This window comes from Neopelma chrysocephalum, unplaced genomic scaffold (assembly GCF_003984885.1).
Source record: "Neopelma chrysocephalum unplaced genomic scaffold, ASM398488v2 Primary Assembly neopelma1_376, whole genome shotgun sequence".
NCBI classification, from domain to species: domain Eukaryota; kingdom Metazoa; phylum Chordata; class Aves; order Passeriformes; family Pipridae; genus Neopelma; species Neopelma chrysocephalum.
The window spans coordinates 307910-332094 of NW_020898040.1; the positions used below are offsets into that span (position 1 = coordinate 307910).

At 47.8% G+C, this 24185-nt stretch overlaps 1 protein-coding gene across 5 annotated transcripts; it reads left to right on the plus strand.

The window, feature by feature from the left end:
* The first annotated feature begins 312 nt into the window (after positions 1–312).
* Positions 313–23848, plus strand: HORMAD2 (HORMA domain containing 2). 5 transcript variants are annotated; one of them, XM_027706434.1, is made up of 14 exons: positions 315–472; positions 1479–1537; positions 2890–2974; positions 3746–3923; positions 4751–4814; positions 5789–5825; positions 7074–7094; positions 7779–7805; positions 9126–9193; positions 12188–12339; positions 12863–13116; positions 13269–13377; positions 14423–14487; positions 23510–23848. In XM_027706434.1, exons 3-14 carry the CDS (start codon positions 2930–2932, stop codon positions 23624–23626), a joined length of 1137 nt encoding a protein of 378 aa, XP_027562235.1. In that variant the 5' UTR covers positions 315–472; positions 1479–1537; positions 2890–2929; the 3' UTR covers positions 23627–23848. The 5 variants fall into 5 exon arrangements, with proteins under 5 accessions (XP_027562239.1, XP_027562235.1, XP_027562236.1 ...); XM_027706437.1 differs by having other exon boundaries at positions 319–472; positions 3779–3923; XM_027706435.1 differs by lacking the exon at positions 1479–1537.
* The last annotated feature ends 337 nt before the right edge of the window (positions 23849–24185 follow it).

Below are 24185 nucleotides of genomic sequence, written 5' to 3' on the forward strand. Positions count from 1 at the left end.
CAGAATATTCTAAGAACGTGGCTGTAGTAGTTGAAAACCTGCACCTTCCTCGAAGTGATATGCTGCAAATAAACCCAGTATTTGACTATAAAGTGATTTTAAACATACATGATACCACACGACTGTCCCTGCCATGGCTGGCCCTGCTGCTATTTCTTCTGCAGGGTCACCTTGTGTCCTGGTTTTGGCGAACGACAGGGTTAATTTTTCGCAGTAGCCGTGAGGGGGCTAAACTGGGGAATACCGTCCTTAAACCAGGACACCTTGTCCTGCCCGAGTTCCTGGGGCCGGGCAGCAGGGACAGGGACAGACACAGGGTCAGGGACAGCGGCACACAGAGACACGCGGTCAGGGTCAGGTCTCCGCCTCACGGCCGGGCCGCCCCACCCCGCCCGCCCCCAGCACCGCCCAGGCCCGCGGGTCCGGCGGCACCGCGCGAGGGGAGCCCGCGGAGCCGGGGAGGGCGGAGAAGGTACGGGAACCGCCTGGCCAGACCGGGGGAGGCGGATAGCTCGCCTCAGGGGGAACCTCAGCGCCTCAGGGGGACCCCCAGCGCCTCAAGGGTACCTCAGTGCCTCAGGGGACTCCCCGCGCCTCAGAGAACTCCCCGCGCCTCAGGGGACCCCCGCGCCTCAGGAGCTCCCGTGCCTCAGGGAACCTCCCGCGCCTCAGGGGGTCCCTCCGCTCCTCACAGGGCTCCCCAGCGCCTCAGGGGGACCTCAGATGCCCCAAGGGGACACTCGTCTGCCTCTGGGCTTGCCCCGTGCCTCAGAGGAAGCCCCCGCGCCTCAGGGGTCCCTCAGTGCCTCAGGGGTCCCTCAGGGGCGCACCTCAGGGGAGCCCCAGTGTCTGAGGGGCTCCCACGCCTCGGGGCACACTCCCCTCCGGCAGCTCAGGGGGTCCCTCCGCTCCTCACAGGGCTCCCCAGCACCTCAGGGGGACCCCAAGTGTCTCAGGGGGACCCTCCTCTGCCTCTGGGGCTTCCCCCGCTCTTCAGAGGCACCCTGGCGCCTCAGGGGGTCATCGCCCTCCCACGCCTCAGGGGTCCCTTAGTGTCTCAGGGGTCCCTCAGTGTCTCCGGGGTCTCCTGTGCTTCAGCCTCCCCCCGTGCCTCAGGGGGACCCCCAGCACCTCAGAGGTGCCTGAGCTCCCCCCCCACCCCCTGCGCCTCAGGGACCCCCAGTGCCTCATGGCGGCATCAGGCGCTGCCGTGTGAGGGGCAGGACCTGGCTCCCTATGGGGCCCGGCCACTCAAAAAAACCCCCAGAGACACCCCCAAAACAGACTTTTAACCCCATCTTTGGAGCCATGGCATCTTTTAGGGGCTGCGGTGCCTCACATCTCCAACATCAGGCACGAGGGGCAGGGCTGGGGGGGTGCAGGGCTGAGGGGGCAAAGTCCCGCCAGGATGGGGTTTCCCGAGGGTGAGGGTTGTTTTTTCCCATTTAATATTAATTTCCTGATATTTGGTGATAAAGTGGCTGCCGAGTGGTTGAGCATTGGAGTTCCAGGGCGCCTTCTGTCCCCTCCAGCCCAGGTAAGACACTGATGCTGAAGTCTTATACCTGAACGGCCAGGCTGGAGTGGATCATCTCAGTCTAGGTGATGTTTCCTCTGCAGTAAATCAATATAAGTGTGGTATGGTTTAGAAAACTTGTTTTCTTATCTCTTTGTTTCACTTAAATCAGCTCTATTTAGCTAATAACCTCACATCGTAATAACACCTTTGTCTGCCTTGATTGCATTCCAGTCCTGCTCGCAGTGCCTGGGTAAAAAAAGCTACTTTGCTAAAATATTTAACACATTTAAAATTTTGCAGGTGTGTATTTGTTTAAATATACTTTTATAGCCGTAATCTGTCCTCATTACTAATTGAAGCGCTAAATTTAGCATAAAAGCTGTCACCATGTTCCAATCAACATGTCTTAATGACTGCCAACAAATGGAAATGAGGCTTCCATGGGAAAAAAGCACAAAAGGTACAAATGCAGAACAGGGTTGGATCAGCTGAGTTAATAAAAGCCCGCTGCTGGCTGCATTAGGTCAGGATTTAAATCAACCTCCCGTGTTTGTGCTATTATTTTAATTGTTACTGGGAATATCGACTAGCTGTGGACTCTGGCGACCTGTTGGTGGTGTTTCCTGTCATTAACATCCCCTGTTAGTAACGAGATGTGGAGATCTCCCAGTGAGTCATTTTTCAAACCAGTAAACGCGTGCCTTGTTAATTCCAGCTAATGGAAGTTTTTAATCAGGGTGTCAGGTGGTGCTAAATCAAGCTCCTCACCCGAGTGCGAAATGTGGAATGTCCACATTATTGCCTGTATCAATCAGCTCCCCGTTCCTGTAAAAAGAATATTTTCCTCTTCAATCCAGGCTTGTCTAACAAGCTTTCACTGAAACAATTTGGACTTCTCTCTTTTTTTTTTTCCCTTTTTTTTCTCCTTTCAAGGTGTCCCAGAAGACTCATTCCTTTATTCCAGCCAACACTGATGTTAGTGCGTTTCCTGCTTACCCTTGCTAAAATATTACCTACTATTGGCAGGCCTCCAGTTCTTTCACATTCCCCCTTCACAGTTTTTAATGGTTGTGGGAATTAACATTTGTGGTTTGGAATATGAGGAATGCATTTTGAAGTGACTGACACCAAGTGCAGTTGTGGCCCTGAATTTCAAACACTATCGATCGTTTGCCAGTGAACAGGGAGTTTTCGTGCTCTACAGACTCAGTGCCATGGAATATCCTTGGCTTGCTTTGCTCTAGCTGTCCTGGCTGGCAGTTAGCTTTCAGACCTGGATAACCTGAAGAATCTCATTCTTAGTGTAAGAAATATGAGAAACAGCAAAAACTGTTTTTTTCCAGGTGTCTCATATCTTCTTCATTTTTCAGCATTTAGTTACAAGTGGAAGGCAGGTCTTTGAAATACAGGATGGCTACTCAGCAGCTAGTCAGGCAAAAGAAGAAGTCCACTAAGGTAAAAACCTTTAATTATGATGGTACTGACAACCTTAGCTCTCTGTTTGGGACCTGGCACGCCTGTGCCTGTGGAGGGAGGTGGGAACACTTTCTGCTGTCTGCAGTGTTCTTAGTTGGATTATTTCCAATTCAGTGAGAAACAGCGTGGGGCTCTGCCGTGGTTTGACTCAATAAATGTAGGCTCATTAGGTGTGCACTGAGCTTTATCAGCAGGAAGAACAGCAATAAACTAATAAAAGAACTTAATTTAGTGTAGTGTCCACTGCATTGTTCATGTCGACATCACACAGTGTGTATTTACAGTAGCTCCAGGTGCAGCCATGTGCTGTTCACAGCTCGGAGTTAAAATCACTCTGAAACTTGGGGGTGTGCAGCGCTGGCAGCTCAGGCTGCTGTCAGAGCTCCCAGACAGCTGTGGCAGCAGCCTTTGGTACAGCAGTGAGTGCCACACCAGCCCTGGCACTTGGGTGACTCTGCAATTACAACTATACACTGTTTTTTAGGGATGGTTGTCTGATGAGTGCCAGCATTGGTGCAGCGGAAGGGGTGAGAATGTGATAAAGGGGAAGGTGTGTCCAGCCAGTGCAGTCTGCACCTGAATAATGATCTATTGATCACTATCCTAAAAACATTTAATCCCACCCACCTTAGGCATGTTTCTTCCCTGTGCAGCTTGAAGACCAGAGAAATGTTAAAATTACATTTTTAAGTTACCCTCTCTCCACCTGCTGTGAGTTGTTTCTAAATATAGTCCCTGTTTTCACTACAATGGTGCTGTTTTGGCCTTGCCCTCCTCTTGCAGGAAGCAGTGCTGTTCCCTGATGCCATTGCCACGGAGCCGCAGTCTCTGGTGCTGGTGAAGAGGCTCCTGGCCATCTCCGTGTCCTGTATCACCTACATGAGGGGGCTGTTCCCAGAGAGCTCCTATGGAACCCGCTACTTAGATGGTAACACTGTTTGTGCTGAATTCTTCTTTCTACTCACTCTCTTTTAGCTGTAATCTGCTTTATGTGTTGGCTTCTGGCTGCACATGTCTGAGTTCAGTTTGTTAGGGTGTTGGCCACAGGCCTTCTCAAGTCTGGGTGGAGACAGCGCTTCTGAGAGAGAGCATGGAAGACAACCTAGAACTCCTGACTTTTCTGTCAGTGTTTCTCTTGGTTTGAAGTCATTCCTTGGCACTGCCAGCCCTATGAGTGAGTGACAGAGGAGAGTGACTTAAAAATCAGAATTTTAAAAAAAATTAACTCTGATTATTGTGTTTTATTTTCCTTTGGATTTTTGAGCCCTCAAGGTTCACGTTGAGATTCTCTTGTGAGATTGAAAGTGCATTTTCCACCTTGAAACACAGTAGAAGGAGCTGTGTGGAAAATCTTAACAGAAGTAGTTTCTTCTGAGCACAGTCATTTACCTCATACGGATGTTGGCGGAGTCTGAATGCAGAAGGGAAGGTGTTGTTAGGGAATGGTGGGATAGGGTGGAGTGGAGAAGAGGAGGGAGGAGAGGATGAAGCTGCTGGTGTGTTGAAATTGAGCTGTAACTTCAGCTCTTCTTCCGGGAGAGCCCTCAGAGCTGAGGAAAGCTCTGACGTTTGCAAACGCGGCAATAAGCTTGTGTCAGCCCACCTGGGACTCAGTGGAAACCCAACATTTCCGCTCAGGAAGGACCTCCAGATAAAGCATTTTATCCAAAAAAGGGGGGGTGACTGGCTTAGTTTCAGTGTTTGCCCAAGAGCTGTGATAAGGATTGTAACTACGTGCTAAATCTGGTTTTGCAGACCTATGTCTAAAAATTCTCCGTGAAGATAAAAGCTGTCTGGGATCATTGCAGATAGTCAAGTGGTAAGTGAGTAACAGTGAAACCAAGACAAGATTGTGCTGAGCATGGAGACATCTGCCCCTGCATTCTTCTTCTTCCTGAATTGGAAAACATTGTGCCCGGTAGCGCTGCCGGTGCCAGGGGAGCTCCCACTGCTGCGGGGGGTGCTTGGCCCTGCGTAAGCAGGATGGAATTAGCTGACCCAGATCATGTGAGTTCAAGTTCTGTGAAAGTGTTGGCTGCAGTGAGGTCATGGTCAGGCCCCAGAGCACACGCAGCAGTGGAGGTACAGAGAGAGGGTTAAGACAGTCATGAGATCGATCCTGTTGTTGTTTAGTCTTTTCTGGTTTCACTTTGATAGGGATTCTTGCACTTGTGTTTCAGTATGTGCAGTGTTTTTTTTCCTACAAGTACCCCCCAGCTTTTCTTCAAGATGTGTTCAAGAGTTGGCACGTTCCCAGCAAGCAGAAAAACTGACTTTGATGTGCTAAGGAGATACCTCGCTGCACATCCTTTGACTCCAAGAGCAAATATCTGGCTATTGCTACTTCAAATAATATTTACTGCTTTGAGAAAATCCATTGCTGTAAACTATGCATCAGATAACAAAGATTTACAAGACCATACATGTTCAGATTCAGCCGAGCTCTGTACAAGGCTGATGGGAAAAGAGCCATCTGAGCTCTGGCTGGGGAGCTGGAACAGAGCACTGAGCAGGGAGCCACTTTGGCCTCCAATCCTTGTCTTTGTCAGGATTCAAGTGGGCTCTGGTCTGACAGGACAATACCCCAGAAGTATAAACAGTGCACAAATGCAGAAGGAAGGACAGTGCCTTCAGGGCTGACCTGAAAAGGACTGTGCAAGCCCCAAATGTTGTTAGTTGTGTTGTCCTAATTCCAGAAAAAAATGCCCTTTAACCCGTATCTAATGAGCGTGTGTTTACAGATCAGGAGATAAATACTGCTGTTTAGTATTAACATGTTTTTTTCCCTGGCAGGATTCAAGGTTGTTTTGATGCTTTGGAGAAGCAGTATGTAAGTTTTTCTTCACATTTTTTACTGGAGTTTCCTATTTCTTCATGAAGTATGGACAAAACTATCTTTCTGTTTCTGCTGTATTTCTGTTACAATCTCTCATGCACACAACACATCTTTATGGCCACAGGACAGGGGGGAGACCCTGCCCTGAGCATGAGATTTGGGATTTTATGCCTTGAGCCCAAATATTGACCACTGTTGCTGTCTAGGTTCATCTGTCCATGATGTGGGAACTAATTTGCAGCTTGCAATGGATTTCCCTCAGTTCTGTGCTCTACATTTGTGTTCTCTAATGTCTGATAGAGGCAGTGCCAGGCAGAGCTGAGATCTTGATCTCCTGCCCTGTTTCCTTGAGAGAGGTTCTGTGCTTCTGCTTTCCTTCATCTCCTTTCCCTTTCTCTTCATCTTCTCTAACTCTCCTGGCTTTTTTCTTGGGCTCAGAATTTACTACTTTTTTTGGGAAAGTAATTCATCGAGCGAGGTGCGTAACTGGTTCCAGGACAAAACCAGTAGCAAGAAATCATATTCCTTGCTGATTCTCACATAAAAACTGCTCTGCACAGGAAAAAGCACCAGCTGCTGTCATCTCTGTCAGCAGTGTTCATCAGCACAGCTCCTCCAGCTCGGATGGAGTGCTGGTGGTTGTGGCACTGATGATCTGATGGGCTCTCAGACGTCAGTACAACTGTCAGTGTGCACAGGATAATTCACAATGTTGTGAACGCAGTGTAGTGCTTGCTGACAGCTCTAGGAGGTCCTTTGCTATTTATGAGACATAAATTAGTTGTTGTTTGACAAGGATTAGGGAAAACCTGAGGTATTTAATGCATATTTTCAGATTGTTTTCAGGAGCAGTCCCATGTACGTTTCCTTGCTGTAGCATAAATACCTTTGGGGAGCTTCACAAAGGAGAGCAAATATTAGTCTTCAGTGGGGATGGGTGCTCTTGCAAGGGTTTTAAATCAGCACGGCCTTCGGGGATTTGTTTAAAAGGAGCCCCATAGGAGCAGGCTGAGCATGGAGCTGTTTTTTGGGAAACTGCAAGTAAAGCCGGACGAACTGGCCACTAGGTGTTGCTGATGCCGTGCTGGGAAGAATCTGCAAAACGGGTTTTAACTCCTCGTTCGTTGAGTGTATATGTTGCTTCGCCCTGTGTAGGCAGTTGGGTTTTGATAGGACTTGCTTTTCTTTGCCCGCTGAGGTTAGATTTTGATTATGTGTTTTGTTTTACTTTTCCCTCCTCAGCTACACGTCGCTGTCCTTGCAGTAAGTAGATGAATACAAAGTAGCTTTCTTTCCCCTCCCCTGCTTGTAAGAGATAAAGAGTCAAGGTTGTGTCAAACCATTTGTGCCTTTTTTAAGGAGAAGCCAGAATGTGTGTCATTTTTAATAGAACTATGACCTTTATCAGATATGGTAAATGTGAAGTTTAAGGCTGCGTGGGGATGTTTTTCTCAGCATGTCACACTCCTGACTGAGGCCTCACATGCATCCTTAGACTCTGAGAAGCACTTTCATGTGATTCCTATCATGGAAGCTCCTCTTCGTTTGTCCCTGCAGAAGTGTCCTTATTAATCTGATCCTGGACAAACCACACACTGGTGGCTCCAAGACAGCCATTGGCCCTGGCCCTCTGTAAAGCTCCAGGAGCTTTGCTCTGCATCTACTCTGTGCATCATCTGAGCAGTTAAATCTCAGTCAGTAGTTCCCTGTGAGGGTTGGAATGGGAATTAACCTCATTCCTCCACAATTGCACATCAGTTGTCTTCTACCTGTCTTTGAAGTGGTAAGTATTGCCTGCTGATAGAGGAAAGCTGTTTCTCAGCCATTCCTTTCTCTGATCCCACGCTAAAGATAGTCCAGTCTCTGCTGTAAACTGAAAATATCATTGTTAGTCACTGGTTCAAGTTGTCCCGGGGAGAATGCCCTCACTGTGCTTTCTTGTAACAGATTTACACCAATCCCAAGGAACCGGAGGTAAGAAAGAGTCTTAATTAATCTTTGAGGCGACTGCAGCCATGGGTGAGTAGATCTGTATTCAGAGTGGAGTCGTGGGCTGAAGTTCCACCCTGACGTAGCTGCTCAGTGACCTCGTTTCTGTCCTTGTGCCTTCACTCCAGAGTGCCAGCTCAGTGAGCTGGATGGGGATCAAACACCAGGCACCAGGCTGTGGGCCCACCAGGGCCTCAGGCAGGGGTGTCAGCAGGCAACTAATGGCCATGTTTGCCCTTTTGGTTTAGTTTCCCAAGGAGAAAAATTGAGAAGTTCAAAATAATTCATTTACGAACCACCTTTTTAACACCCTGGTGAAAAGAGCCGTGCTGTCATGCAGAGAGGTGTAGGACAGAAGTCAGGAATCCCTTCAGACCTGGATGGATGTGCTGTGTGCTGCCTGTCCTTGTCCTTTTGGTGTTCCCTGTTGTGTTTCTGTTTTGTTACATCTGTCTGGGGGATACAGATGGGGGGGGTGTGATCCCTAGTGAGGGTCTGCATCCATGCTGGAGATCAGAGAACAGCTGTAGCCTCTTTGCACCTGAACCTGGTTCCAGTTCTGCTGTGTGTCACCTCAGCATCTGGGGACAGAGCAGGAGTTTAGTTGTGCCAAGGCTGGGATTTGTAAGGAAGGCTCATACTTAAAAGCACAGCTGAGCTCCTACTAATCAACCTCGTTGTCTCCGGAAAAAGTGAATTATAGGCATGGAATTGGTCTACAATAGATCCTTTCTCTTGGGGGGGAAGCTGTCTGTTCTTCCTAATTGTTTTATTCTTTAATCCTTTTAAATGGAAAATCATTTTGTTTTTTTGTCTCCCTCAAAAAAAACCTCTGAGACCAGTGAAATTCAGCAACTGTGTTTCCCATGCAATATTGTTTGAATTTCCTTGTGGGAAGAGTCCTCCAGACCTTTGTGTCCCTACGGAGCACTGGACCAGGCTTCCTTATGACACTGATCACCTGTGCAGCTCCCAGTTTTCCTTAACAAGGAGGGTTGGCTGGTCCTGGAGCCTCACTAGAGACTGAGGCTGGGGAGTCAGGCCCATGGAGGAAGTGGAAGGAGGAAGCAGGAAGTTTGTAATGTTGTTGTGATTCTTTCAGTGCTAGGTGAGATGTGGTTGTTAAGAAAATTTGCCAAAGCCCGTGCAAGCAATAATGGAGTTAAAGTTGTCATCATGTCATTAAGTTAATGCTGTGCTCTGGCAGAGAGTGTGAAAGGACTCTGCCAAGCTCAGGACACATCTTTACACTTGTTACTCAAAGTGACCCATTTTTGCTTTTCCCCTCTCTTGTTACCTCTCTAGGTAGTGACTGAACTGTATCAATTCAAATTCAAGTATAAAAAGAAGGTGCCACAGATGGACATCAGCAGGTAAAGGTTTGGGTTGGTTTCTCAGGGTTACACTGAAAACTGGCTATGAAGCATTAAAAAGCCACATTTTATGATTGCCCAGAGAAGCTGTGGACTCCCCATCCCTGGAAGTGTCCAAGGCCAGGTTGGATAAACTTGGAGCAACCTGGTCTAGTGGAAGGTGACCCTGCCCATGGCAGAGGGTGGAAGGAGCTGAGCTTTAAGGTCCCTTCCAACCCAAACCATCCTGTGGTTCTGTGGTTTGAGCATGTCCAAGTTGCTGAGCAGCTGTAAATACCCTCAGAGCTGAGGATATTCACCCTGCAGGATACGACCTGCTGGGAGGATGAGTCGAAATGAGGTTATGTAGCATCATGAGGCCCTCAAAGGGCACCCGAGCTGAGCTCAGGACAGTTGGTAGCAGCGGTGCCTCATCAGGGGGGCGATGCAGAAACCAGCACAGTTCCTGAGCTTGCTGCTGTCTCAACTGATTCTTCCATTTTCACCACACAACCTCGTGCTTTCAGAAGGTTTGATCCCTTTTTTTCCCCATGATCCTGCACCCAGGGTTTTTTCCCTTGGACATTTGCATACATGTCTTCTGCTTGAGCAGCCCTGCGTGGGTGACCCGAGAGAACTTTCGCTTATGATGCCTGAGTTGATGGTGCAAAACGTGTGGCAGGAAGCAGCAGCTTTTTGCCTCTTTTTGGCACTCTCTGTTAGATATTTAAAGCTGTGCTTAGTAGGCCACAATCCTGTGGAGTTTCAAATAAATACTATCAAAGGCCGTTGGCTGCAACCAAAGCAAAAAAAAAATAATTGACCTGTTTTCAGTTTATTCTGCAGTTGCCATTGGTGAAATCTTTGGGCCTGGAAACCTGCCTGTACAGCAAGAGAGCTCTGCTGTCTTGTGTGCTCCTCAGGAAGCTCCTCCACTGCACTCCTGGAGTCTGCCTTTAGCTGCTCTCACTCAAAACACATCCAAATAATTTCTAGTATAAGGCAAAATGATCTTCTATTGACAGAATTTGAATTATCTCAGTGTGGAGTGTCCTGCTGGCTGTGCCCTCTGTTTCTGCTCTGAAGCTCCATTGTCCTCACTACACTGAGGGGAAGAGGAGATTTGGGATTTGAAAGATAATAGATGGTCTTTGAGTACTTTGGGGTTTTAATCAGCCTTACTCATTAGTTCCCAGAGATAAGGACAGTCCCCAAATGGAGCTTGGCATCCCTTGGAGTCCATCCTGCTGGCCAGGCCATCTTGGTGTTATGTTTGTATGTGCTCTGAGGCTCCAGAGCCCAGGGCACCAGATTCCTGGGCTCTGCTGTCTTTCCTCGGGGACCGGCAGTGCCCTGGCAGGCTCCTGCCTGTCCCTGCAGTCCTTAGTAATCCGATGTTCTGGCACGGACCAGAGAATTGTGTCATCTTTGCTGTCAGCTCCCTCAGCTGATAACGCTGCCTTTTACACCTGCAGTGCTTGTTGTCATGTGCAAACTTGGAGTTAATAATTCCAGGAGAGATGTTTTGTGGGTTTGCATCATCACATCCGAGGGATAAGGGGAAATGTTCCCCTAAATGGTCTTTGCCTTATTGTATATGGATTTTAGAGGAATTCTTGCCATAGATCCCAGTCCTTCCAAGGTTCAGTTCCTTCTGCTTCTTGACACACTCCTGCATCAAATTCACAGTGTTATTTCCATATGGAATCAGTCCTTGACCTGTTAATTCCTATGAAAGTCTCATTTCTTTTTTTTCTTGTGATCTTTCCCGTTGCCATTTCTGATCTGCTAATCCCACAGCTTGTAAAGGTGATGGATATTCCACCTTAGGCACTGCCAGCATTTCCCTCTCACTTGCTGTACATTTCTGAACATACAGGATTTAATCTAAGACCACAGTGCACATCTAATACTGCAGAGTTTTGCTGTTGGCAGTTCAGAGTCTGCCAAACCGTCCCCTGCATCTGTCAGCAGTTTGACTTGATGATCGTAGAGGTCTTTTCCAACCTAAATGATCCTATGATTCCATACTCTGGGAAGTCAAGCCACTATGTTTTCATGACGAGCCAAGAAGCTTCAGCTGGAAGGGGGAATCTGTCTTAATGAAGCTGTTCTTTGCTGTGGTTCAGTCAGACTCAGCCCTGGGACCCTCTGCTCTCTTGGGTCACTCACTGCTTTTGAAGCAGTTTGGGGTGAATGCCTTAGGGACCATCCAGCCTGTGTATGGGGCCACCCACCCATGTCAGGGGTCTTCCCAAAGACGTAATGAAGGAACCACATAGTTTTATGGCCCCTTCTCATTGAAAGTTAGGGAAGTTCAGGTCCCTTAGTCACAGTGATTCATCTGGGCCATCTAAAGTTGTTCATCTCATCCACCTCTGTAGTCAAGAGAAACAAACTCCTCCGGAGCGCGATTCATCCCACTCATGTCACCCGTGGGTCTCAGTCTAGACTGTTTGCTTAGCCCAGCCAGCTGACATTTGGATGGGTGAAGGAGGGGAGAGGAATGCCCCTTCGTCACTGCTGAAAAATGTGCTTCTGAGCTCGTTTTTCTTGCATGGAATTGAGGGAGAACATGCGATTCGCCTCTCTTCAAACTACAAAATGGACTTGAAAATAGCCCCTGTGATGAATCGGCTTTAGACTGGATTCTCAGCTCATTCCTCTCATTCCTGAAATTGCTTAGGTGAAAGGCACTTGTTTTATGGGCCTTTGATCCAATTTAATCATGTTCAAACAAGTGACTCATGACATTTGTATAATGGGGTCTGTTGCCCCAGCTCCGAAGTCTGTTCAAATGTAAATGCCAAGCCTTTGAGTCCAGAGTGGGTTTTCTGAGGATGCCACCCCATCCCAGGAGCCTGTTTCACTTCCCTGTTTATCTGGAAATGACATAAAGACATTGTAGCTTTGTCACTAGTGGTTTCAGACAAGTCAGTGGGTGCTCTGTATGTGTAATTACATCGTGAATATTCATGACTGAGGATAACAAGTCTGTTATTCTTCTGGTTGTAGCAATCACAGGGAGTTTGTGACTGGGCTGTGCATGGAGGACATCAAACAGGCCAGCAGGCTCCTGCTCCGTAAGCTCTACCTGCTCATGCAGAACCTGGGGCCACTGCCCAATGACATCACCCTCACCATGAAACTCCTCTACTACAACGATGGTAGGTGGGGCAAAATTCCCTTTCCATCAGTTTCTGTAAGAAACGAGCCTTGTAAGGTAATTGAAACATGAAAAGTTGAGATGGGAGCTGTTGGCTGATAACAGTGAGAAATGGTGTAACACAGTAAGTCTTTCTGAGGCACAGGGATGGCAGGTGCTTTTTGGGAAAGGTGTCCATGTAAGAGGTACAGCCATGCAGTGTGAAAGGAAGACATCCTTCTTCCCTGGGTTTTTTTTGGGGGGGTTGTTTTTTTAAGGAACAAATACTGTCAGGTTCTGCTCCAGAAACTGAGCACTTAAATGGTATCTCAGCATCCTGAAGTCATTCCTTCTCTGAGCTCCCCGATAACATTTGCTCAGCTCATTCTCCCCTTTGCATTCTCTCCCTTCTTCCTGAAAAAAACAGAATATTTTTAGTAGTTGATGTTACTCGAGGCTGGTTCACACTTGTTATTTCTGAATCAGATTTGGGAGAGCTGGAACGTGGTTTCTCTGACCCCAGTGGGTTCCCTCTCCCTGTGCAGTCACTCCCAAAGATTACCAGCCCCCCGGCTTCAAGGAAGATGCCAGCCCTGGTGACCTGTTGTTTGGGGGGGATCCTGTCAACCTGAGAGTGGGCTCAGTCTCCACCGACTTCCACCTCATGAAAGTGAGAGTGACGACTGAGAAGAAGAGGGTGAGGAAGGCTCACAGCAAGCTGATCCAGAAGAGAAGCCCTACTGAGATCTCCCACCAAGGGTTAGACTGCGAGGAGGAGGAAGAGGAGGGGAGCACCAAGGTATAGAAATAGCTCTGTTCGGTTCTCACTGCAGGAACGGAGTTTATTTAGCAAAACCCTCCTTAAAAGAAACATTTTGGGGTTTATGGATTTACCACCTGGCCATGTTTTTTAGATTATGCTATTAAAACAACACATCACTTGCTTTACAGAATCACCCTCTCCCTGTCAGCGTAGATTCAACTGAGCATGAAGGGAACAAAAATAACACCCACCCAGGCAGGAAAGTGGAAGCACCTTCTTTGTGCCTTCAAGATACAGGTAAATGTCCAGTTCTGAAACTAAAGGGGCTTCTGCTCCTGACTGTATCCCAGCATAATATTTAGGTTTTCTCACTCACGTTGAAGTGGATAAACCGAGTTTGTTTGAATTTTGTGTCAGATCAGCCTGAACAGTACTGAAGGTCTTGTACAGGCTTGGTTTGTTAACAGAAACATTTAATTTTGTATCAGTATCTTTCCACCTCTTTATCTCAGCAGTTTCTTTCAGATATGGAGGAAATGCTCAGATCATCAAAACTGTGTTACATTATCTCCATGTTCACCAAAGCTCTTTAGCTGTTACAGTTTGATTTTTGCTCGTAACTTCCATACATGAAAATACATGAAAGAAAAGCCTCTTCTCTCCCTTCAAGTATCCCAGCCTCTGATACACCACGCTGTGTTTGACCTTTGAGGCTCTGGGATATAGCCTGTGGAACAATACCATCTAGTGACAAAATGGTAAATAGCATTCCTGGGATCCACGGGCAGCAGGATGAAGCAGCTTCTCTGCCTGTGGAGTCACCTTTGCAGGTCTTTCTCCTGCGAGTTCTCCAACGACTAATAACAACTCATCCTGCCACCTTTGGCACTCTGGGGATGTGAACAGGATCCTCCTCCTCTCACAGTTGCCTGCTCTCATGAAACTGGGGTGCTTTGGAGGCCCCCTCAAATTTTATTGAAACAGTCTGGAAGGTTAATAATTAGTACCCAGGGAAGATCTCTCCTCCTTTCCCCCGCCCCTCACACTTAGAGCACATGCTCTAAGTTTGTTGCATAAGCTTTGTTTTCTTAGAAACCAGGTTAAAATGCAGTTTAAGTATAATTGATAGAGGTGCTGCAAGCTGATGTGATGCATGTTTGGATGACACTTAATTCTGACACCTTTCTGGGAATAAACTGCCAGTGCTGGCAGTTCCTGGGAGCAAAGGTTACACAATTTCATGGAATTTTGCCCCAGTGGTTTAGTCAGGCTTCTGGATTGTTGTTTTTTTTTCTCCAGTTAAACTCTTTAAGCTAATTTTGCTTTGCTCTTTGGATTGCAGGTAGAAAGAAGAAGGCAGGAATAAAGGAGACAGGCGGGATGCCTTGCTCAAGGGCATCCCAACAGGTGAGGAAACTTTAGTGATTCCAAGATATAGCAGGCACGGTGGAGTTAATTGCTAGGGATCATTGTGTCATCAAGGATGCCACGAGATTCACTAACATTAGTGGATTTATGGTGCAGGATCACAATACATGGAGGCTACAGAGTATTAGGCCAGAGGGATATAAGCATGAAGTGGGAAGAAGCTTTCCATGAAGCTTTCCATGAAGCTTTTCATACATCCAGTACTAGAAATGGGTTCTGTTCCCTAGAGTTGACACCTGTGAATTACAACAGACTAAGCCTATGCCTGTCCCAGCCACGCTGCTTTACCTGTGTGTGGGTTTGGGTGAAGGATCTGAAGTCACCACCCTATTTTAGGTTTGTCTGTTGCCCTACATGGTCTTCACCTCTCCTGTCTTGTTTCCAGACTGTCTTTACCTGTGAGTCACAAGTACTTACTGAATCCTATCCCTTTTTGGCTACCTCTCTGGGATAGGAAGAATTATCCCCTGGGGGTACTGATCTCTCTTTTGGTGGTTGTTGGGGCAACCCAAAGAACTGGGGTAGACCAGACGTGTCATCTTAGATAAGTGATGTGAAGTTAATCCCATCCCGAGGGCTGCCCAGGCCAAACCCTGAGTCACAATCAGAGCCCGAATTCATGGGCATGTGCAGAGGTTTTCTCAGTGACAGGGCAAATCTCTGAATACCACCAGCCTTGCCGCTTGATCCTTCTCCCATTCAAATTAGTTGAGAATCATGTGAGCTTGAATGGTCAGAAACTGCATCTTTACAGGGTAAGTTAACGAGAGTAGGAAATTGCTACTAAAATTTTCCCCGCCTCTGTTGAAAAGAATCCCGGGGTGTCTAACCCAGACAGCAACTGCAGACTGCACTCACCGTGTCATTCTAAAGGCATCTGCGAGGTATTTGCCTTGACTCTGGATCTTAGAAATGAACTTCTGTGCCTAGGCTGGTATTTTTCAAACTTTAACCACATTTTTTTTTCGTGTCACATCCTCCGGTTTCCTTCTCATCATTGTTTATTCTGTCGTCTGTGTGAAAACAGGAGCCTTTTTTGTTTGTAGCTCATGGTTGTCCCACTGATTCATGCTCTGACCTTCTTTTGGGGCTGTCACGATGGTAAGCAGAGGACCAGACACTTCTCTCTCTCACTCTCAGCATGTGAATTTCATTAAAATTCGGTAGCAGGAGTGAGAGTGTCTGAAGGTGGTGGAAACAGCATTAGTTGCTGAAAAATGGAAGGATCACTTTATCCATCATATGCTTCCAAAGACTTTAAAAAAAAATAATCCCAAGCCCTCTGCCTGGTAGATTCTGCGTGGGAGAGGGTTTTCTTAATGATACTATTTTTAAAACCTCATTACTTCGAAGCTGGCTAATATTTCACTGGGTTTAGGGAAAAACAAAGTCAAGGCAGTAGTTAGAATCATCGCTGTAAAACCTGTGCTAATAAAAATTTGACACTCTTTTCCATATGAGAGGGACTTTCCCTTCTTTTCTGAAGGAAGTGGTTAAAACAAATGACCATTGTGTATTCCACTTGAATCAGGAAGCCAAGCTGATGAGTGAAGTTTGTCTTAAAAAACGAGGAGAAGCTTGGGTGGATGGGAAGTCTGAGTTAGGTGTTGTCTGACAGGGTCAAGTACAGGTAAGATGGGTTGGAACAGACCCGTTGGGCTGCGAGTGTGAACACCTTGTTGCTGTCCAGACACTATTAATAGTGTTTTCCAGCTGTTGGGTTGGGGTGTGAATGCCAGAATTTTCTGAACTCACCAAAACAATTTGGAGTGTCCCAGAAATAGCTGTCTGCACAAGGATTTGATATTCAAGAAGTTCTGAGTTCGAAACCATTACCCACAGTCACAACTTGCTTCTGGAAATGTGGGTGAGCACATTTCTGCCCTTCATCTGGAGTGAATCCTTCTGATTCCTTGGTTACCAAAAATAAAAACTGTGCTGTTGGAATTGAGTTTATTGGTCACTATCTTCCTGACCTATAGCTCTTCAGGAAAACCAGGAATGAAAGTATTAAAGGCTTATTTTTATCTAATCGAAATGGGAGAGGCGGAGGATGCGGATCTGCCAAAAGAGGAGCAGCTCTTCCTGCCCAGTGAGAACTGGAACTGGACTTTGGGAATGGCCACAGAGAGTCTCTGACAGGGCTTTGCAGATTGGGGAAAAATTTCCATGTACTCCACTGGCTTATCTGCAATCTCATGATTGATGATCCTCGAGATCAAATGAGAGATTGCCCTTTTCCAGCAGAGCATCTCTGTGCTTAATCATCCAGAGTTAGACACCAGCATGTAAATTAGCCCACCTCTGCTGGCTTCAAGAGTGATTGCATCAGCCAAGGATTTGTCCCCCCGTGTTATGTTTGTGCATCTTCCTATTTTTCTTTGGAATTCTAGGAGTTGAGAAGAGTTGGGGAAAATAGGGAATTGCTGCCCATTGGTTTAACTTGTAGAAATCTGCTGATGAGGTCCTGCACTGACTTGGAATAACTTCTTGATTTCTTCAACAAACTCCTTTGTCCTCTTGTGAATCCTTTAATGTTCTTGTCCTGAAAATTGGTTTTGGTCAGCTTTGTCTTCGTGTAAGCAAACATGCTGCAGTGGAATGAGTTTGGAAGGAAACAGAACTAGAAGATGAGTAAAATCTGACCATGTGAACGCCTCTGCAGGCTTTTATCTCCCATCAGGAAGCTGTGGGCTGAAGTTCTGGGGTGGTCCTTGGAGCACAGCGAGGCAGCCGTGCAGGGAGCCTTGGATCGCCCTGCGCCGGAGCTGGGAATGGTGTGGCTGGATCAGCACAGCACAAGGCAGCTCTGCCTCCCAAGTTTCTGGCTTCATTAGCTACCACCAGACACTGCTCCTGCTGCTACACTGGCCGTGCTTATAGACTGCTGTGGGACATGAGGAACGTGCTGACACTTGGCATTGTGTGGACAGAGCAGTTGGGATCAGTGCTTGCTCAGGGGTGTGCTCGGGAATTCTCTGCCTGCTGGAGCCCTGCTCCTGCCATGTGGATCAGCTCTGCTAACGGGAGCTGTCTGCACTGGGATGTCTGGGGAGACATTCATACCTAAGGGTTGTAAATCAGTGCTGGTTTAGCCCTCAGAGGACAGTCTGTCTGGCCTCCAGCTGCTGCTCCTTGGCTACCTGGCCATGGCCTCTTTCTCCAAGGGACTGTGGCAGTGATGGAAGCCAGCATGGAAACAGAGTTTCATGGATGACACAGTAATACCTGTTGTGTTTGCCAGGGATCGGTATCCTGTTGGTGCCCAGGGTCATGGTTACCCTGATGGAGACCTTAGAGCCCCTTCCAGGGCCTTGAGGGGCTCCAGGAGAGCTGGAGAGGGACTTGGGACAAGGAATGGAGGGACAGGACACAGGGAATGGCTTCCCACTGCCAGAGGGCAGGGATAGATGGGGTACTGGGAAGAAACCCTTCCCTGTGAGGGTGGTGAGGCCCTGGCACATGTTGCCCAGAGAAGCTGTGGCTGCCCCTGGATCCCTGGAAGTGTCCAAGACCAGGTTGGACAGGACTTGGAGCAACCTGGGCTAGTGGAAGGTGTCCCTGCCCATGGCAGGGGGTGGGATGGGATGAGCTTTAAGGTCCCTTCCCACCCAACCCATTCCATGATTCCTGTGCCTCGCTGAGCTGCTGTGTCCTACTTCTGACTGGAAGTGAAGGTCAGCACAAGTGGATTCAATTGCAAATAACAGCTTGGAGATCAAGACCTTTGTTGTCTGATCTTTCCCAGGCAAAGCACGTCCAAAAGTGCCATGACAGGAGGCAGTTGAAGGGTGAGACCTGCCATGTGCACAGCAATAGCAAAACATTTTTCTGTGGCAATGTCATTATCTTGAACTTTTGCAGAAAAGAAAAAAAAGAAGCAAGGTTTATCTCTAACTGTCCATCAAGAGCTGTATCTGATGAGAAGTTCCCAGAACATTTTCTCCTCCAAACCAGCTGAAGCTACACAGACCCAAGCAGTGAAGAGAGAAAGATTCAGAGATGAGCTTGCCTCTCCTTCCTGTGAGCTCAGGCCATTCTGGGAGGAGTGAGACAGGGAGGTCAGGAAATTCCTGGCTTCTCTCAGTTCACGTCAGATCCTCAGCTGTATCTTGGGGCCATTCATCCCTTCCATGAGTTATCCCTGTCTAGTGTGCAGGAAACAGTTTCCTAGTGATCTCTGAGTGCAGAGGTGAGGCCCATCACCCCACAGATCCGGGGAGGTTTAACCCTTGCACCCTCAGATTCCCTGACAGCTCCCCCAGGGACATCCCTGGGAAGACGTGGCGCTTCCGTGCTGGCTGCCATTCCATATATTCATACTAGCAACCAGACCCTCTGGAGAAATCCACATAAATTAAGGTTGGACAGATCTAATATCCCAGGAGGGACTGTTGGGTAGCAGCCTAGTAGGCAGAAGGAGTGTCCATGGCCTTTCTCTTCCTCAGTGGAGAATTCCAATGCTGGAATCATACAGGGGAAAGCTTCTGGGTTTGGGAAGTGGGTTGGATTGTGATCCAGCAATCAGAATGTCCATCATGGAAGAGTACAGTGTGATTGAGGGCCCTGGAAGAGATTAGGAGAGATAGTGCTAATTTAGTCTTTCAGCAGGTATTTTTTAAGCATTTTTTTTAATACTCTGGAAAAATCTGTTCATTAGTCCTTTAAAAGCTACAAGACACGCGAGGTACAGAGCAGGCTGTGAGACAAAGAGATGGAGCTGAATGGCAAAGGTTTGCAAGTGAGCTGAGGAAAAGGCAGGGGACTGGTGGGAGTCACTGATGTGTTGGTGTGGCTTCCTGGGCACAAAAACGTGGCTGGTTTCTGCAGCTGTGCCACAGTGAGGCCCACCCGTGTCAGCTGGCTGTCCTGCTAACCAGCAGGAGCGTCCCCCACGGGTACAGAGATGAAAATCAGGAGTAATTCCACTGCTGTCAGTGTGACCACGTTACTGGAAACTGATGGGAGCGCAGTGCTGAGCCCACAGAGCCGCCTCCACAGAGCCAGCGAGGTCAGGAGGGGAACCGGAGACTGGAGTGTCCAACCAACCTGCTCCAAGCACGGGAGGGGAAAAGGGCTCTCAGGACCTTGTCCACTCCAAGGATGGAGACTCCACAATCTCACTGGACAACTTGTGCCAGTCTTTGGTTGCCCTCACGGTAAAAAAATAAAAAGTTTGTCCTTGTGTTTAAATAGAATTTCTTGTATTTCCCTGGAAGTGTCCAAGGCCAAGTTGGACAGGGTTTGGAGAAACCTGGGCTTGTGGAAGGTGTCCCTGTCCATGGCAGGGGGTGGCACTGGACGAGCTTTAAGGTGCCTTCCCACCCAAACCAGTCTGTGATTCCATGATTCTGTGATTCAGTTTGTGTCCATCTCCCGTCCTTTCACTGACACTGTGATGTGTCCTGTGAACTTTGATTTTTGCTGTGCTTGGGGAGCATGGAGCAGCCATCTGTCAGGGAGCAGGTGGGAATTACTGCCCTCACCAGCCCACACCTCAGCTCTTAGGGGACCAATTTAAAGAGTCACTGGCTTGATTTTTGAAGTGTCAGGAGTTTGCTGTGCTGTTGAGTCAGGGGTAGCTGCAGTTGAAGTCACAGGATGCCTCAGGCACTGGGTCACTGTCATTCTGGTGAGAGTCCCCTGCACAAACTGTGTGTTGCCTTCACACCTGAGGGTCGCTCCCCCTTTTTTCAGCAGTTAAATCTTGTATCTCAGTCCTTATTCTTCCAGCTTGGTCGATGGAACTGCACTTCTTTTGACATGAATGTGCTTCTGAATTTGTCGGGATAGTTACAAGGTACCAAACAAAACCCTCCGTGTCCCGGACAAAGGGAACATTTCTGAGGGCAGAAAATTTGCCAAGTGCCAAACCTCAGCATGGGGCAGGCTGGGGACAAAGAGAGACACAGCCGAATGCTCTTGTGCAATTTTAGCTGCTCTGCATAAGGATGCCCTGGGAAGCAAAAACCACGTCAGGACAGGGGAGCTGTAAATTTGCCTCGATTTATGCTGGGAATTTTCGGCTGGAATACTTGGGGACACTGGGGATTGCAAATTGCAGAGCACGAAACTGGGTCCTGATTGTGTCTATCTAAGAATAGCAGTGTGGCTGTGGTCTGCTCATGCTGTTTGGTCCACCAGTCTGCCTTGGGAAGGCTTTAATCTAAGTCTAATCTATTTTTAGCCTGATATCTCCTCCAGACAACGCGCAGCTGTCCTGAGCTCTATGCCAGAAATTAGTAACACTTGTATGATTCACAAGTGAGCTGCGGTTCTACAGAAGAATTCCTGCTGCAAAGTGTTACTTTTTTACACGTACTTCAGTACTGTAAAACAGGAGACTCAAAGCCACTGTGTGTTCGTGGTATGACCCAGACCCTGAACTCCTCCTGGGACTCGGAGTCAGGAGGTCATGGATCTGTTCCTGCCTTTGCTACTTGATCTGGACTTGTCCCACCTGTCAGCATGGTCCCTGTGCAGGGTGGGCGTGCAAGAGCCTGCACCTTGTCCTACCTGCTTTTACAGCAGCTGGCTCATCCCTGGAGCTGGGCTTGTGTAAGAAAAAAAGCAACCTTCACACAGCACAGGCTCTCCCATCGGTTATTCAACTCAAGCATCCCAGTGCATGGGAAAAATTAGAACTAATCAACTTCTGGAGGCTTTGATTGTATGTTTAGTCAATGGGAGGGATTTCCTGCTTCTCACCACACCGTTGAAGAGGTTTACTTTCTGGTTCAAGTCAAATAAACATACATAGAATCTGACTTAATCTCATTTAGAGCGATGTTTCTGACGAAGAAGCTGGAGTGTTTGGTTAAGGATGGGAGCTGAAGTTGGACTTGGGGTCTGTTCCCGGCTCCAAGTTCCTCCATGAACTTGTAGCTGGGCAGGGACAGGCCAGGGCATGTTGTCTTTGGTGAAATACCTCTCCCTGTTGACATTTGATTCACTCAGTAGATGAACAGTTCTTGTCTAGAGTCCTCCATGGCTTCCATGGATGTTTTCAGCCCTCATCACAGGTTCCTGTGAGGTGCTCGTGCTGCCTGTGGTCAAGGGCAGGAAAACTGGGGAGAGTTGGAGTGTGAGCAGCTGCTCGTGGCCTCAAAAGTATCTCATCTGTGCAGAAAATTCGGGAGGAATGGCAAAGGGGTCAAATCTTCATGGAGGAGCTGTCTGGGCTGGGGAAGATCCGTTCCTCAACAGAGGAAATAAAAGCACCAGCTCTTGCTAATGCTGTTTAGGCTGAAATAGGAGAGCTGCCTCATCCAGGTGACTGGGGCCGGGACACTGGGAATCATCACCCTGCTTTGTTGTGTGGCCAGCAGGACAGGGACAAACCCTGCAGCTGTGTTAGCAACTGCAGAGGCTTTGGATACAGCGTTTCCTCCTCTGGGCCCCTTCCTTCAAGAAAAGGAAGCAGACAGGTTAAAACCATGCCAGGGAGGGGAAATTGAATATCTGCCTGAAATGCCCTTTGGAGCAGCTGGATATCAGGTGAGGAGCTGCAGCACAGATCCACTCATCCCCCTGTCCCTGGGCAGCGTCGGGAGCTCTGTCAGCCTGGGTGTGCAGGATGAGGGAGAACCTGCCCAGCCCACTTTGGCACATTCTTGTTTTCTCTGTTTTTAGGGAAAGGAAATTGTACTTTTTGCATTAAGCAATATTGTGTTGCTCATCATGAAGAGGAGGGAAGAGGGGAAGAAAAACAATTTGAAACAGTCTAGAGAGGCGAAGGGGGGTTGTTTCAAAGTCTTTTGCTGTTAATCCCTAATCAGAGCTGTTTCACACATTAGAGAGCCCATTGCTATGCAGAGATTGCCGAAGCCTCAAGGTCAGAGGGAAAGCAAGCCCTGGTGACGTGAGCGGGGAATTCTATAATGACCACATCTTGTAATCTGAAGACCTTGTGCTCATCCCCACGATTCATCCTGGAATAGCTCTTCATTAACTCCTTGTGCTTGCCCTGCCTCAGTTTCAGGATTCCTCATGTTTTGCAGTGACACTGGAGGGAGGGACTCCTGCTCTGGAGCAGGAATTTGGTTAGCACTCCTTTCCCTCTCCATTCACCTCGCTGTCATCCAAGTGAACTTTGTTTTGGAGGCGAAGCTCTGTGCTATGGTGTGTCCCTTCAGCTCAGCTCCAGTGAGAGAGGTCACATTGCCAGACTGTGCTTCGTCCCTTCTGGGTGGGCAACAACACACGTTGCTCTCAGCAGCTCCAGATTATTATTGTAAAAATGCAAATATGTGACATGATAAGGAGGATAAGTGAGTTTGTCCCCTGGCACAGCCAACACTTCAGCTGTCGTCCTGGCTGTCCATCTCCCTGTGGTCTGTCTGAAGTGCCTGTTCCATTGACTCATTTATATTCTCACATAGGCTTATCTGTGTTTTTTAACCTCTTGGTTTGTGGGCTCAGAAGATTCTTGGGGGAGGTTTGTGTCTTTCTAGAGGGAAGTTAAGCCTTCTGGAAAAAAGCTTGCTGGGCTTAGTTATTTTTCACAAACTCACAGGTAGTTTTGAAGTCTGAGGTCAATCAGCTTGTGCTGAATTCCCTGATGTACAAACAGAGGGACTGTGTGTCTCCTCCTTACAGGCTGTGACCACAAATTTGACCTAAGTGCCCCCCTTCTTTTCCATATTCTCTGATTACCTGAGGTTGGTGCAAAACCCTATCAGCTATTATATTCCTCAAAGACCTCCTTGCTACTATTTTCTGTTGGCAGTGAGAAGATGGGTCCTGTTCATGTGCCACCAAACCCATTCCCTGTGCCTGAAGCTGAACCTGTTGCTTGCACAACTCTCACAGTCCCACCAGTTCCATCCAGTACTCTAGTTTTGATTCCTTGCCTAATTGCTTTTCTGGAGAACAGGATCACACTGAGCCAAGACAAGAGGATCCAGGCACACACATGGCAGTTTTGGAAGCTTTACTTTTTGACTCATGTAGCAGGAGCCTGCTCCGTGAGAATGATCCCTGTTTCTGATGGTTCTTGCAGATAAACCTCCTGAACATTGCCTTTAGCCAGGAAGAGGTAACAGGACCCGAGAAGAAAAGGAAGGTCAGTGAACCAGAGAAGCTGCCTCTGAACAGCAGGAAATTATGTTCATTCTGACACAGAATACATTTTGGAAGGTGTGAGTTTGCACTGTCATCTGACTGGTACAGACCTTTCCTTCTCCCAGTGTTTAACCCTTCTGCATGCCCTGTGTATTTGTGAATGTTTGTCTCATGAAAACTCTGGATTGCAGAGAGACAACAAGCCCCACAAGTGTCATGGCGTTGTCAACAACCAGCCCTTGTTTGATGTTCTAAAGTTGAGGATTTATAATTCTGTGCCAGTGGTGTCTGTGTGCTTCTTTCTGCCTCCTTCCCTCCCACCTCCCTCCTCTCACTGGCTAAATTCCCTCCTCTGGGGCTGGAGTGTCCTGTGCCCCTCTGTCCCCATGTTGAATGGCACTATTTCAAGATGAACTCAGAGGTGTCAGTGCCAGAGAGCACCAAGTCTCATGATCCACTAGATTGTGCTTAACTCCATCCTATCTGCTGTTTCCGGAGCATAGATTTTTATTTCAAAGAAGGGGTGTTATCTATATTGAGTAAAGAGATAAACTAATCTATACACATTTTCTGCTGGTGCTGGATGGGGTTTTTTCTGACTCTGCAAGTGGTGT